Genomic DNA, 15,533 nt, shown 5'->3' on the forward strand with positions numbered 1-15,533 from the left:
GCAGGGCAGTTCGGCGCGAATTGGCTCCACGTCGGTTAAAACAAAAAATAGTAATAACAGAAAAAGGGCCGGGAACCAGCCTTGGCAGGGGAAGGGTCTGTCGGGCGGGAGCGGGGGAAGGCGGGAACCGGGTAAGGCGGGAACCGGGCGTGAAGTGACGGGCGCGAGGCGGCACCCTCGTGCCGCCTCGCGCCCGTCGCCTCACGCCCGGTTCCCGCCCGCCGGCGCGCGGCAGCCTTCCCTCAGAAGATGGCAGTCGCCGCCCGCGCCGGCCGCCCCCTCCCCTCTCCCGCCTTCCCGCCCGCCGTGAGGCGCGGAGCCGCCCCGCCCCGGCCCCTTTCCCTCACGCAGCGCCGGGGCTCTCCCGCCGGCCGGCGGCAGCAGCAGTCGCCGCTGCTGCTCCTCCTCCGTCTCCAGCCCACCCTCCTCCTCCTCCTCCTTCCTCTTCCTCCGCCAACCCCACCCCTCGCCCCGGGCTGGCCCGGCCGCGGGCTGCCGCGCCGCCAGGGCTGCCCGCCGGCTTTCCCCATCCCCACGCGCCGCGCACACCTCCTCCGCCCGCCCGCCCTCCCTCCTTCCCCACCTCCGCCCTCCTCCTGCTGACGTCTGGCTCTGCCCGGCTGAAAACTCCGTGCCGCGGCGGATGCGGCGGCTCTCGGGAGCGCGGCAGCAGCGAAGATGGTGGCCGCTCCGTGCGCCCGGCGGCTGGCGCGGCGCTCCCGCTCGGCGCTGGTGGCGGCGCTCACCGTGCTGCTCCTGCAGACCCTCCTCGTCTGGAATTTCACCTCCCTCGACGCCGGCGAGGAGCAGCGCGGCGGCGCCGCCGGCCGCGAGAAGCGAGACCGCGGCGGAGATCAGCAGGCGCACCCGCAGCGCCGTGGACCCTCCGCCCCGCACGGCAAGGCGATGGTAGGCGCGGGCGGGGGGCGGCGGGAGGGCGAGCGGCTGCGCCCCTGTCTCACGGCGGTTCCCTCCACTTCTGCGGAGGGGCGGCCCGGGAGGCGCGGGGAAGTTGAGGCGAGCAAGGCGCGGTCGCCGGGGGCTCGCGTCCCCCCGCCCGCCGTGGGTGCCTCCCGCCGCCGCGCAGGTGCCGCGGTGCGGGTCCGGCCCCGCCGCGTGGGCTCCCACCCGCGGCCGCGGTCCTGGCCGCCGGCACGGCCAGCGGCGGAGGGGCCGCGCGGCGGGAGCGCCCGGGGGCCGCGGCTGCAGCACCAGAAAATGCATCAGTGGGATCCTCTCCCCGGTGCCCCTTCGGCGCTGCCTGCCTCTGCAGCGGGCATTTCAGCACCCCCGAACTTCGCTGGAGAGCCGCCTACCCGATACGTTCCGAAGGGTTTATTTTACTGATACTTATTTTTTTCCACCTGAAAACCGCTCAAGCGCTATTCTTTATTGCACAGCTCTATCAGGCCCAGTAGGTGACAGGCAATGAAATGTAACGCGAAAATTTTATTAACTGCTGAAAACTCAAGGATACTGAAACTGTGACCTCTTGCCCGATCTCTTAGAATTTTCTTTTGCAAACTCCACGGTTTTCGTTGAAATGACTCGGGCCTGGAACCTCAAGGGGTTGCAGAGCTGGCCCTATTGCCAATTCCATTTCTGAATTTTCTGATAGGTGTGTGGAAAAGCAAATTAACAGTGTTCTTGCTCAATTAATACATGTTGGTGCGTATCACTGGTATGTAGCAGTCTTCAGCTCAGGAGAGGCTTCCTTTGGTTTTCATTTAATTCTTTTAGTAGTAGCCTTACGTTAAATAAGTGTTGCCTCTTAAAGTATGCATGCATATTTTTGTCCAGTTTTGTATTTCTGTTTACATCTTGAGAGAAAAAGCAAGAGCTTGGGGCTCAGAGATGACTTACCCTCATAAATGTCTGTGGGTGTTTCGGCCACGGAAAGGCTGCAGAGAACCATGCCCTGAGCACAAGTGCTCTGTCACTAACATTTGGGACAACTTTCCTGAAAGATAGTACATACCCATCCAGTGTGTGCTGTGCTTTCTAGATGTGAAAATTAAAATTCTTGGTTATTGGGTTCAATTTTAGTTTCTACACGTAATCTTATCTTGGTACTTGCTGTGTTCATAAATGTAACTATTCAGGCTCCACTGTTTTTCCTCCAGCACTCTGCCCTATCCCTCTTTTCCTGTCTGTCTAGTCTTTTATTCTTTTGTCTTTCATTCTGCTCCAGCTTTTTAGCTTCTTGGTCTCTTATGTGTGTGTTATCAAAGGTTGGGGGGTGCTGGTACCCAGGCAGGTGGGGGGCTGGGAGGGAGCAGCCTGCACCGGGGGCTCCAGCCCCACTGACCAGCTCACTGGGCTTTCTAGGAAATAATCTTCTTCTGTGGGCTCGAGGGCAGTGTCAGAACCAGTACCGTTAGCAGTTGTCCTACAGACTGTATCTGGTTTGTGCCCAGTGCGTCGGAACAAACACTGAGTTAAGGACCGAGAGCTCATTGTTTCTGTGCTGGCAACATGCGGACGTAGAATATGATGGCTTTGATGCTGGCCGTTGTGAATCATGCCTTTGCATACAGACTCGATCAAAGACCTAAAGATGCAGCACTGGGGTTCTGAGTAGAAAACGTGTTTTAAAACACATGCTGAGTGTACCTGTTTTCCCCTCATTATCTAAATGGCCGGTATGGATCACACTGGGTTGTCCCACAATATCTGACTTTGGTGTTAAAAAAACCCCACCAAAACAATGCTCAAAACAAGTGTCAGTGTGCCTGACAAAGTACTTTGTGAAGAGGTGATTTGGCAACACTTCTTCAAGCTGACTTTATGGTACTTGTGGCTTTGCTTAACCTGCACACTGGGAGGTGGCCGCCATCCTTTGTTACTTTGTCAGAATACAAAACCCCACACTTAAGTATCTATCTATTGATTAAAATGTATGCTTGGTGGAAAGGTGATAGGGAAATTGGATTGGTGCACGTTTCTGCCTTGACAGCCTCACAGCTTTCTTAAATTGGTAGGTGAAGTTCCCAGACACTCCCAGGATGCGAATGTTGATTTGTCTAACTGTGCCTACGTGGCCTGTCTCTGAGGCAGGTCCAGTTTTGATTTTGGATTCAATTCATGAGGAAAATCTCTGTTTAATGGAATTACACAATACAGAATCTGTGAAAGAAGATTTTTTTTTTTTTTCCCTGTTGCTTTGTTTCCACATTACAATGCAATTTCTGTCTCACCTGAGCAAAGTTGTTATCCTTCTCAATGTAAGTTTACTATCATTTGTGTATGTCAGATTGTTTTGCAGCAGTTGGAGAAGCTGGCTGGTGTGAATACAGTAGTCCCGTTATGTCCAAATGTCTTTGGGTTAAGCGCGTCTGAGAGCCCCTCCAAGGATTTTTTTCAAAGATTTCTCAGTCTTGCATTTTAACCAAAAGAGGGTATTACTTTTAATGTATCTTTGGTCTGTTAATGGAGTGGTGTGTTTAATATATATTTGAGGAGTATTTTCTCGAAAGGCTGCTAAATGTTTGTCTGTGATTTAGGCTTGATCACTTTTTTCACTGTGTAGAGTCTTTAACACATGGATGTCCTGCTAACTGCCTTTGTAAGAGCCTTTATACTAAATGGTTAGGCAAACCAGATTTTGGACACTTTGCAGAATGTAGTGCTTCTCAAACCTATGTCTGAAAGTTGCCATATGAGGTTACAGTGGTTTTATTTATTTTATGTTTTCTTTGTCTCTGACCTATGTACAAGACTGAAATGGTGGTATGCATTTTACCTTACTGAGAAGGGCATAAGTTGTAGTGTGAGGATTTGGTAATTTGTGTCTGTGGGAAAAGAAACGTAATCCTTTGAACCAGGTGTTTAAGAGGTATTTAGATTTTTATTAAATGCTGTCAGATACGTGTAATAAGCAATTTCATTTGGAAAATGAAATAACATAGTACCATAGTAAAAAATGTTGCCACTGTACCTGTGCATAATTGAATATGAATTGCCAGCTTGGCAGGAAGAAACAATTTTAAATTGAGCTGTTTTGCAAGGGAAAACATTCACTGTGCTGAATCCCCTGGCCAGCTTACATCTGGAGCTTTCATTACTCATAAGCAGTTTCCCGCAGTTGTTCCATATTTAATTAAACCAGCTTATAGATATCTTTGAAGAAGTATGAATTTTACCGGTAGCAGTGATTTCAGTGGGTGCTTGCAACCATGTATGATTTTTTTACAGCTGTTCAGCACCCTTTGCACAAGCTTTGTTCATTCAGCAAAACTCAAGTATCGAAATCATGGAAGAATTAAGCTACCTTCTGAGAATGGGTTGATTTTTATGTAAGGATCTCTGTCTTTGAAAAGTATCCAACAGCTTTTTGTGAAAATACCACAAGCATGCTGCTTAGTCTCAGACTTTTTTAGTGCAGCCTGCTAGCGATGGTGGAAGGAGCTTGTTGGTAGATGTTGTGCATTGAGAGCCCAAAGGGAAGGAGGAGGAATGGAAATCCCCGCTTCAGGGCTGCTGGTCATGAGCGGGATGCGAGAGAGAGCATCTGCCGTCATCTTACCTCATGCCCAGCGTTGCACTGAGAGGCAGTTGTGCGTCGCAGTGATGTGCTCGCGTTACCCAGCTGCCCTGGTAACGCCTTGGAATTAGGCGTTGAAGGCGAAGTCTGTGGGTACGTAATGCTCCTTCCAGCCTCGTGGCACTGTTGGGTTTTCGTTACTGCCCGTTTTACCATAAAGCAAAAACGCCAGTGCATTGTTACTGTGTCTGTTGAGTGAAATACAGCTCTTGCCTGCTGGTGTGGGATCAAAGCATTTCTTTAGTCTGAAATCTTGTGTATTCATTTTAAAGAAATGGCATGTTTCTTTCAGCATGAAGCTGTCAAAGGAACCGAACATAACTGTCGATAGCTCAAAATGTTCAGATCTGTAAAATGAGAAGAAAGTGCCGTGTATTTGGGGACAGTGAGGATTATCTGTTTTAATTCCAAGCAAAAGTTAAGCTAGGGAGGACAATCCTAGGGATCACTAGTGCCTCTTCTCCCTATTTTAATTTCTGTAGTGGGAAATGTGATACTACTTCTTCTCCTGGGAATGTGGAGAGTGAGGCTGGGTCCACTGCTCCTCTATGGGTTGGTCAGCTGAATGTGCTCAAGCAGATTGTATTTCTTCTTGCTTGTTCCTTCTGTCCATGTTCCTTCCTTGTCACATCCTGGTGATGCATGCTGAGCTCCACCAGATTAAGGATGCCAGAAGTTACTATAATGTGTGCCTAAACTCTGTAATACCTGTCGGTTACTGAAACTAGGAAAGGCGTCCAGCTGCTACTCTACTCAACACTAACAGTTATGAAAACTGTGATCAATTGTTGTAACCGAAGGCAAAGTAGCAGCAACTTTGTAATGCTGGAGAAAACTAGGGGAATCGTGCTGCAGAGAAAAGCTGGGAAACTTTACTTCGCTTTTTCTAAAGTCCATCCATCAAATATTTCCTGCACCTCTTCTGAATGCTTTCCCAAAGTAAGAACAGTGCAGAATTCACCCTGCATATCAAGCAGAAGCTTGGTGTTTTTTCAGGTTTGGAAACGAGGGGTTTCTTCTGAAGGGCGTTTGCCCCTCTAATGTTCAGATGCTGCAGGTGGATTCCCAGATCTGTTTTGCCAGAAACAAACACACAGCCCGGACCTACCCTCTGCCGAGCATCTGTGCGTTATCCCTGTGGGAGGTACTTCAGTGAGTGTCTGCACTGTGCACAGGCTTCACTGTAACACCTGCATTAAAGCATGGCTTTGCACTGGAGTGGTGGCAAGGCAGGCATTGAAGGAGAGAGCTTCTGCCTTGGGCAAGGAACTGGGCTACTGCTGGAAGACTCGCTGTAGTTGCTGGGAGTTCACTCTACGAAGCTGCACTTAAGCATAAAATAATCTATTAAACTCCAGAAAACAAAAGTTTTCAAGGGAAAAAAAAAAAAGAATTATTTCACCCCTACTTTATCCTTTTTGCTTAAGTCAGTGAACGTACACGTTCTGTATGTGATGACGCAACCAGATGGTACTTATTTAAACATTGTCCTCTCTAAGTGGCTTGTTGATGTAGACATGTGGTGTCAGTAATTTCATCTCTAAATACAAGAAATTAGGGGGAAAAAGGTTTTCAGAAAAATATGCAGACCTGAAAGGTGTAAGGGGGCTTAATGTGAGCTAATCGTTTATGTGTTAAACTTCAGTCCAGTGTGAATCAAGCTCTGGAAACTGGGTCCTCACTTGTTTTAGTATACCTGCTGGTCTCAGTGAAACAGCTTAGTTAAGGTACCTTAGGTCCTGGAAGAAATTAATGGCGTTGAGCTATTATGTGGCCAAAAATGATATATTTCTTACAGAATATGTCTATGGTACACACTTGACCGTTAAGTACAGTTTTGCTTGTTAATGGGAGCTTAATCACGTTGCAGTGCAGCTTTAATAACAATGGAAAAGGAGAACGGAGATAACTAAACATTTTGTAATGGGAAAGGGGGAGATAATACATCTGCAGCTAGAAGCTGCATAATGATTTTTACGAAGTCTTAGCACTTAACAAGGCACATGTTAATAAAACAAACACATCTTTTCAGTAACAGAGAACTAATGTATGCATTATTTAAGAAGAGTATTAGAACCAGATTAGATTGATGGACTCCTGCAGTGGTTACCTTGTTAAGCATCTTCTCTGTGGGGATGTGGGAAGGTATTATGTGAAATGGATCTGTGTTAATTGGTTATGCCATCGGAAGTCTTTTTCAGGCCACTGGTGTATTTTCGTTGTGTTGGTTTTTTATTCTTTAATGCATGATGGGATTTTGCAGATGTTCCTTTGAAATAGAAGCATTTTCATTTTTTAGCAAGAGAAGACCAGCTGTTATACAGGAGACACACAAATTCTATTTACTTTTTGTTAGCTATTGCAAAAAGGGTACTTTTTGGTGTAAAAGGCCCTCATTCCCTGCCATATCTCAGCTGTATTGAGAAATATTTTTCAAATTGTTTTTTCCCTTCAGCATTTATAGTCCATAGTATGTATTACAGCATCTTATTTGTGCTTGATAAAGGGACAGGAGTACAATGAAGGCATGATGTGAACTTAATTTGTAGGACCAGTCAAACTGTATAACCTTAAGGATTAATTTTAATCAATACTTCCTGATTTTTCTTTAGAGTGTTAAAATTAGGTCTGGCACTTCACTGAAGCTTTTACAGTGACTCTTTAAGTGGGATAAAATGTCCTGTATTTTTTCTTCTAATTTTGGCTGATGGGGCATCTGATTTCATCAGATGCAGGAGTATCCCTGCATGGATACTCACAGAGTGCATGAGTGCTGGCATATGTAACTGTTTGTATTAGTGCAGTTTATGAGGAGTAGCACTTTCAAGTGTTGGGAACCTCAGACCCTCTTCATTTTTATTTAAGTAATAGTAGGCCTTTGATGCTGTGCTACAGAGTACATGTTGAACAGGCGAGTGCTCAGTAGGAGCAGGGAAAGTCGGAGTCCTGGTTGCCTTCTTCCATCAGTCATCTCTTGATGTCTGTAAGAAAGCGTTTAGAGCCACATAGCTAGAAGTGATGTGTAGTTTTAGGGTTTTCAGTTATTTGCTGTCCAGACTCGTCCTCTTTGGCCTGATAATTGTGATTTGTTGTTTTCCTCCAGAGTAGCTGAGCTCTGGCAGGTTCCAGCTTTATTTGTTGCTTTCACGTTTGGTGCTGGTGACTATGGCTGTCCTCTTTCGAGCACTTAAGCCCAGGCTGAATCTCACAAACACTGGGGTGCTAAATTCAGACAGTCTAAGGCCTTCTAATGAATGGAGAGATGAGTGCCTCCAGAAGGCTTGAGGTCTGGATTTGCAAAAGCCTGCTCTTCTGCGCTGGTGAGGTGGGGGGGCTGTGGTAGTGATGCTCAGATAGCTGCCATTCTCGTTGTAGGAATCCGTTCCTTCACACGCCAGGTCTGGCATTTCTCTTCTTCAGTCTGCAAAGTGTGCTTAATTAACTTTCCATCTTTCACGGAAGTGGTGTGGGTTTGGAGTAATCAGTCCTTGTGAAATAGTTTGAGATCTTCCGCAAAGACTAGGACCAGCTTGTCAGCTGTCATGCATTGGCATAGCTCCATTAAAGTCAGTACAGACCAGCTGAGGATTCTGGACCCACAAATGTAATTATTGTTACAATAATAGCGTCAAACAAGTAATCATTATTTTTACTCTCTCTTTTCATTTCAAAATGAGAAAATGATTTCCTCTTGGATCAGTGAAAGTAATTTGCATTATGCACAATAATAGTCTACATGGAAATATAATTATTATTCATTTGTATGGCACCATCTGGGCACTAGAAGCTTTACAGACACATGTGAGGAAAGGTCCCTGCCTTGAAGAGCTTGTAGGTTGAATAGCAAGTATAGCTGCTAGCACTTGACAAGAGTCATGGGTGTAACTTTTGCAGTATTACCATCAGGGACCTGTTCAGCGTAGGACTTCCACAAACTCTTCTTCAGTTTTTCTTTCTGCTCACTGATCAGAATTTCTCTGTGATTGGCACTATACAGGCTGAGGGTAGGATGAGTCAAAGGACTGATTAGTGTGGATGGATCAAGAAAGAAGTCAGCAAGAGGCTAGTATTATAAATTGGCTGCCCAGCTGTTTTCAGGCATATGAAGGAGATTTCCAGGCTTCACTTGGAAGCAGACAATGATTGTCTTGATGCCTTGTGGATCTGTGCCCCCTATGGAGTTACTCCCAAGCTTTACATCAGGTACAGGACTGAATGGTTTACTGAGTTTGAGTATGGGCTAGGAGCGAAAGGACCAGGCTTTGTAATCGTGTGGATATAAAAATTGAGCAACATGTAACGTTGCCTAAACTCTTATATATGGTGTAACCTTGCTGAGTTCATCCTTTTATTTGAAGTGCCAAAAGAGTCAGTGCAGGTCACTTAAATCATGTGACTTCTTATTTTTAGAGATGATTAGAGGATTCCTCCAAGGGATGAACTGTTTATAGCATGTCTATAATTGGCGGCTTTTTTTTTTTTTGGTGGTAATGAAGTTAAACTTCACAATAAATGAATATCAGTTTAGTAAAAAAAGTTAGCTAAAAACGATTTCTCACTAGTATGTGGTTGACTCAGGTCAGATCTTGAATGCTTCTCACATATATCTTGTTTTCAAGCTACTGCTCTATTGCTGTTCTGTTATATTATTAGAGAGTAAGTGGGATGCTTATTTAAAACAATTCTACAAAGCTGAACAATGCTGCAAACTTTAGTTCTTGGATTTGGTTGAATGAGTCATGGGCACTCGTTTTTACTTCATACTGCAGCCTTTGCTTGTCCTTCAGATGCACTTTTTGGTTCAATTATGTTAGAGTCTTTTCTTAGAGCTGATGCTATTCGCTGACTTTTCTTTATGGTGAGTTTTAGATTTCAGGCTCTCTCAAATTCTGAGAGGTCTTCCGTTTTGTTCTTAAAACTCAGCCTGTTTGCAGTTAGCTTAGTTCTTTATAATTGCATTCTTTGATTCAGGAGGACACATGGTTGAGTCAAAACATCTTCTTTGAAGGAAAAAGCAATGGGGGTCATGGCTGTATTGACTAAAGTGAAGCGAGTTCCCTGAGACAGTATCAGGCCTATTGACCCTTACTTGGGAGATGAACAGACAAACCTGAAAAATGACATTTCCATGGCAAATTTTTGGTTCTTCAGAAATGTGCAGTCACGTGTCAGAGGCAAGTAGAGTCCCTGTGTCACGTGTTCTGTGTGTAATTTAGCTGGATGACAACTGGCCACCCTTGATGAAGAGCTCCACGGCTGCCAGGGTCATTAGTTATCTTTTTATCTGAGGAACTTTTTCCACAATCTTGCAGTGTACCTAGAGCTGTAACTAAATGGTTGTCTGCTAATTACAAAATTTTAAATTGGACTTCTGTGTACAAATGGACTGTTACGAGAGATCTGGACTGGGGTCATCTTGAGCAAGCAAGTGAAGAAAAAATAATCTGTTATCAAGCTAATGTTACCTGGTAGAAAAAAATACTCTCATGAAAAATAGTAACTTGTTGCCTGCAGAGGTCCACACTTGGGTAGCTGGAGATAAATCTAGGCACCTAATTACATTGACCTAGATGCCTACAGGCTTGCTTATGCACTTGAAATTTTCTGTGGGTGCCTGACACAGATGTTTAAATATGTAAATATGGATTCAGATAGCTACCTTAAGGCATCTAAGTTCAGCAACTTGGCCTACAGTACGTAAAACCCAGGGAAACAAGCAGAAGATGAGTAAGTGTAGTAAACAAAGCTGTTAGTGTGTATACACCAGGAGAATAATAATACTTTGCACAGCTACTGTGCCTCAAATTGCTTACATTTTGGCATTCACTTGAATTGAGTTTAGTCACTCAGTTGCATAAATAGAAACTTGGAGGTGCTGTCTTCTAGCAGCGTACATGGAGCGGTACCTCAGCTTTTTGGCAGTCTTACAAGAAAAGATGTGCAAGTCTTCAGTGCAATATTTTGATAAGTCATTGGTTCTTATTAAAATAATAATTATGGCGATAATTATAACTTAGTTGGCTCTGACTGAGCTGCTAACTGAGTAGGGGGCGGTGGGAGGAGGATTATGAAATATTCTCCTAAAACCATCTGAATCCTGCTCTTTTAGCTCTGTGCACACAGATGAGGACGTTCGTGTCTGCATTTCTGGCGTGTCGTGTGCCGGTACGTGGCAGTGCCTGTGTGCTGTGTGGCTCCCCATAGGAGGGAGCTGGAGATTCCCGTGCAGTCTGCCTTACAGGCTGATCATCATCCCTGTGTTCGTGTTTCTAATAACAGAGATATGATCAAAACAGGCGGTAGTATTTTACAGCAGTGATAAAATGGTGTAGTAAACTCATGGCTGTCTGGCTTTCTGTGGTTAGCTCTGTGACGTTTGCTGTGTCCGCGACTTCATAGCAAGATTATGCCCAGGTCAGGCCCTGATAGTATTGAAACCAAAGGAGTTTCCATTAGCAGGTAGCACTCTATCTATTGATGACACTTTCCTAAACCTTTCTAATCTAATTCAGTATTAAACATTTACACTAGCCAGGCTGCCACTGCATGACCTCCTGTGCTAAGTGACTACAAGGGATTAATGGCTATTAGAAAAAGATAGTCTCAAACATGCTCATTTTCTAGACAGTGTAAATAGTGATTTCCCCTCCTCACCCCCAAGCCCCAGTTATAAAATATGATATTTTTCTGTTTGGTTTCTTTTGAAGTTGAATTTTCTCACCCCTGGGTATCTAACAAAAGCAGACAGCACTTGACCATTGCCTGCCCCCCTTGTGTGAAGCTGCAGTGGGCATCTGGAGTGTGAGTTTTGGGATGCTTGCTCCCCTTGCTGAGGGCTTCAGCAAAATGCCTCATGAAATGGGCAGGAGAGTTCAGGTTTTAAATTGCAGGACAAGTTTCTGTATGGGGAAGAACAGAAAGTTAGAGGTAAAGTTCTGTGGGACCTCTGGGAGCACAACCAGTTTAAAAATTGGTTAAACCTAAATGCATTTGTGAAGCTTTCAGAGCACAGGCATTTTCCAGAAGTGAATCTCTTAACGAGTGCTCATTTTGAGGGGTAGTTGACGCAGAGAAAGAACAAGGTTTATTTGGTGTTTTGGGTAGGTTCATGTAGCCCGGGACTTTGGTTCTGCAGTTGCTGTGAGATCCATGGTTTTATGCACGTACTCCACACAGTAGAATTTGACCCACAGGTGTTTTATGTGAAAGTTAGGTTGTAGGGTTTGTTTGCCTTTGTACATCCAAATGTATAAGTAAAAAGTGCTTTGCTAGAGTTCAGACAAGTTTGACATGGTTATTTGAGGCAGTTTGGTTTTTGTCCATTTTAGTACCATCACCAGTCTGTCAGACTGACCGGTGATCTCATGCTGTCAGAATGTTACCCATAGGATATTTCATCCTATCGTCTAGAAGTTCTTCAGGGTTTTTCACTTTCTAGTTGTGCTAATACAAATTATCGGTAATTATCATATCAAGGACCCATAAATGAATGTAATTGTGGAGGAAAATAAGGGTCTCCCAGGTCAAATGGTTCTTCAAGGACTCTATATTGGGACAATGTGGACATATCAAGGACTGATGGAGCATTTTGTTGCTTTCAAGGTGTCACTGTAATTTTGTAATGAGGGTTCAACAGTTATGTACTATGCTCTAGATGCTTTCTATTTGTGGAGTGTGTGTCATTTGGAAGGGATAAGTGAAAGGAAGCCCTTGAATTTATCTGTCCTGATTCAACTTCTGGGTTGTGTTTCCGGTTTACTTACCAGACCTGGTGAGGCTTTGAGCGTAAGTCTGCCACCTAAACAAACCTCTTCAGTGCTTTGAAGCCTTTCATAGTCAATGAGCAAGGTGCTATTTGTTTTGCTTGTTAGTGAATGTCTGATTTTGTTGTTAGTTTTAACATAGTCTTGTGTATTAACTTCTTTCTCCTTCTTGAACAATCACTCCTGTTTCTGGAGTAGTTGCAGAGGCTGGTTCAAGCTCTGATTTGAAGTTGTTGCAAGCTACAGTGTTGACTTCAGTAGCTCAGCTGGGACTGTGTTGGTAGCACAGTTGCTTAGGAGGTGGATTAATGTAGTTGGAGAGGAAAATATTTCAGGTCTCTATTAGATGCTTGGTAAATAGTAACTCTGTTATGGAATGCTGTTTCTCCTTGGAATAACTTGGTGTGGTTTTGTTTTTCTTGCTTGCTGTCATTGGTAAGCTGTTTTCTTCCTAACTTGTAGTTGCCCAGTTTGAAAGACTTGTTTCCTCTTTGCTTAAAATAAACACTTCTGTTTCAGCATTCAGCATTCACCTATTTCACGCTTCCTGCAGACAGCAAAATGTGTCCTCAAATGTTTAAATCTGTTGCCATGGTTAGGATTGTAGTTTTGTCGTAACATAGGGACGCTATAGGAGTTCAAATCGTCTTTTTAGTAGAGGGTTGTGGTTTGGTGTTTTTTTGGTTTCCCCCCTGCCTGTTCACTAGGATAAAATGTGTTCAGGGCTTAATTTTGCAATTCTTAAGCAGAGGCATGTGTGCATACCTGTACTCCATAGTGGTCGAATATCTGAGAGTCTCGATGCCGATTAATATGAGTTGCCCATTTGGGTGATTTGGCCAGGATTTTCCAGACTGACTGTTGCTTTGAAATATTTTGCTTCGCAGTATCCAGTTTAAATGAGCCTAGGACTTGACAAGTCAACACTTTTATCAAGTTTGTGATCTTTCATTAGCCAGTCACTTTTGAAAATCTTTGCATTTAGTGCTAGTTCAGACTTTAGTCATTATCCTGTGTAAGCATGATGGGTGAGAGGTTATTGTACAGGACTAATTTTGAGACACCTTTGCTAACTAAATTTCACCTTTTTCAGCATACTCACGTTTGCTATAGGGTGGATACGTAGGTGTGCAAGAGCTCGAGTAATGCAGTACAATTGAGAATACCCTGTGGTTCTTCAGAGCCACTGAGGGTCTTCACTAGGAGCTGGAGTTCAGATTCAGATGTAAAATAAGGCAAGAGTAGTCTTACGAGTATGATTATGTAAGGGTTTTTTTATGTAGCTTTTTAATATTCATTTAAGTTTTTAAACTGAAAAGGGTCTTAAAATAAAGGTTGTTCTGTTGTCCAAAGTGTTTCATGGTATTAAAAAAAAAAAAAGGAAGTATTTCATAGCAACACTTCTTTAAATAGGTTTCATAAATATTGGTTCTGTAAAACCTAAACCGAATATAAATCTGATATGATTATTTCTGTTAAGCAGTAACTTAAAATCAAAGTAACATACAACATTCTTCTAACTTTTCATTCCTGTTCTATGTTCTGAATGGAGATTACCTGTGACAGGAGAGATTGATGGGGCTGGACAGGTACAACTAAAGTTCCTGCATGTTGCTGTTGGCAGTGGTGGAATTATTTAACAATCACTGTTCATTTTTAGTGTTTTTAGGAGTACTGAAACTTATAATTCAGGATTTTTTATTTTTAAAAGGCCCTTAGTATTCTGCTGGTCTTGTTGGGTCTCAAGTTGTGCAATGTTAATGATTTCATCCTGTGCTGAATTATTAAAGATGCTCATGCAGGAGGACTGCAGTCTGAGTTTTGCATTATGCTTGATGCATGGAAATACTATGTTGATGAAAGGTGTATTAAATCCATCTATGTTGCATGATATTTTACCTCTGATACTCTCAGTCAGCTTTTAAGAGGTCGTATGCTTCAATAAGTGTTTTCACTGTGGAATTCTTTGGGCCACCTTTGAAAGGAATGTGTGGGGTTTCTGAATGGGTTTAAAATACCCACTTTGCATTCAAGTGGATTACCTGTATTAGAATTTAATTTAAATGTATTGATCCCTACATAAGGAGGTATCCAAATTAGCTGTACATGGTGGTCTGCCTGGGGATCAGCCAATGTTAGGGTTGAACCGCAAACGTTTATGTTGAAGGACTGTGTTGTATTCTGATCAGCTTGTACAGTGTGTCAGCTTTAACAGTTGTTTAATGGTGATTTTAACAGTTGGACTCAATGATCTTAAGGGCCTTTTCAAACTGAAATGATTCTATGAGTCCAACTTTGATAAAAAATAAAACAATACCTCAGAGTCTAGAGGCTGTGTGGCAGCAACTGGATGTAGATTTAACTCCCAGCTTTACAGGATGCTGCTTGTGTGGCCACCTCATAGAGGAGGCAAATATGAGGCTGGCTGTCTCTGCTTCTTGTTAGTCAAACAGAAGGACTAAGTCACTGGATAGTGGACCTGGTTTGTGTGTACTACTTCCTGCAGAAGATGCACTGAGAGGTGATGTTTGCCAAATATCCTTGTCTGACATTTTATTTTGGTGGGGGAAAGGTGACTATCCTGGATAGACCAGTCAACCAAAGGAGTTTGAGGGTTTAAGGGGCATTCATAACCTGTTAGGTGACTCATGGGGGAATACAGAAGGGAAGGTGTATTCCAAGAAAAGCATAAGTTTTTTTTGGTTTGTTTTTTGTTTTTTGGTTTTTTGCCACAGTATCTGTTGGGGATTACTGTGATGTCCTGATTGCAGCTGCGATAGAGTTAATTTTCTTCCTAGTAGCTAGTTCAGTGCTGTTTCAGATTTAGTGTGTGAATACCGCTGTTAACACACTGATGTTTTAGTTGTTTCTAAGTAGCGTTTGTTCTAAGTTAAGGATTTTCCAGTTTCCCATGCTCTGCTGGCGAGCAGGTGCACAAGGAGCTGGGAGGGAGCATGGCCAGAACAGCTGACCCGAACTCGCCAAAGGGATATTCCACACCATAGGGTGTCATGCCCAGTATATAAACTGGGGGAGTAGGCCAGGAGGGTGGATTGTTGCTCGGGGACTGTCTGGACATTGGTCCGTTGGTGGTGACCAATTGCATTGTGCATCACTTGGCTTTTCTTGGGTTTCATGTCTCCCTCTTTCTGTTATATTCCTTTTCATTACTATTATTAGAATAATAATAATATTATTTTATTTTAGTTATTAAACTGTTGTTATCT

At 43.8% G+C, this 15,533-nt stretch overlaps 1 protein-coding gene across 3 annotated transcripts in view; it reads left to right on the plus strand.

The window, feature by feature from the left end:
- Nucleotides 1-678: 678 nt before the first annotated feature.
- Nucleotides 679-15,533, plus strand: part of XYLT1 (xylosyltransferase 1) — a 200,362-nt gene continuing 185,507 nt past the window's right edge. For 2 of the 3 annotated variants that reach the window (XM_086472990.1, XM_086472991.1), the window contains exon 1: nucleotides 679-909. In XM_086472990.1, the coding sequence (XP_086329116.1) occupies nucleotides 679-909 (231 nt within the window). Of the gene's footprint in view, nucleotides 927-987; nucleotides 1,027-1,087; nucleotides 1,140-10,750; nucleotides 10,772-15,533 lie in introns of all 3 variants that reach the window. The other variant, XM_086472989.1, reaches the window with a different exon arrangement.

Source organism: Leptosomus discolor, chromosome 14 (genome assembly GCF_034619465.1).
Source record: "Leptosomus discolor isolate bLepDis1 chromosome 14, bLepDis1.hap2, whole genome shotgun sequence".
Taxonomy (NCBI): Eukaryota; Metazoa; Chordata; class Aves; order Leptosomiformes; family Leptosomidae; genus Leptosomus; species Leptosomus discolor.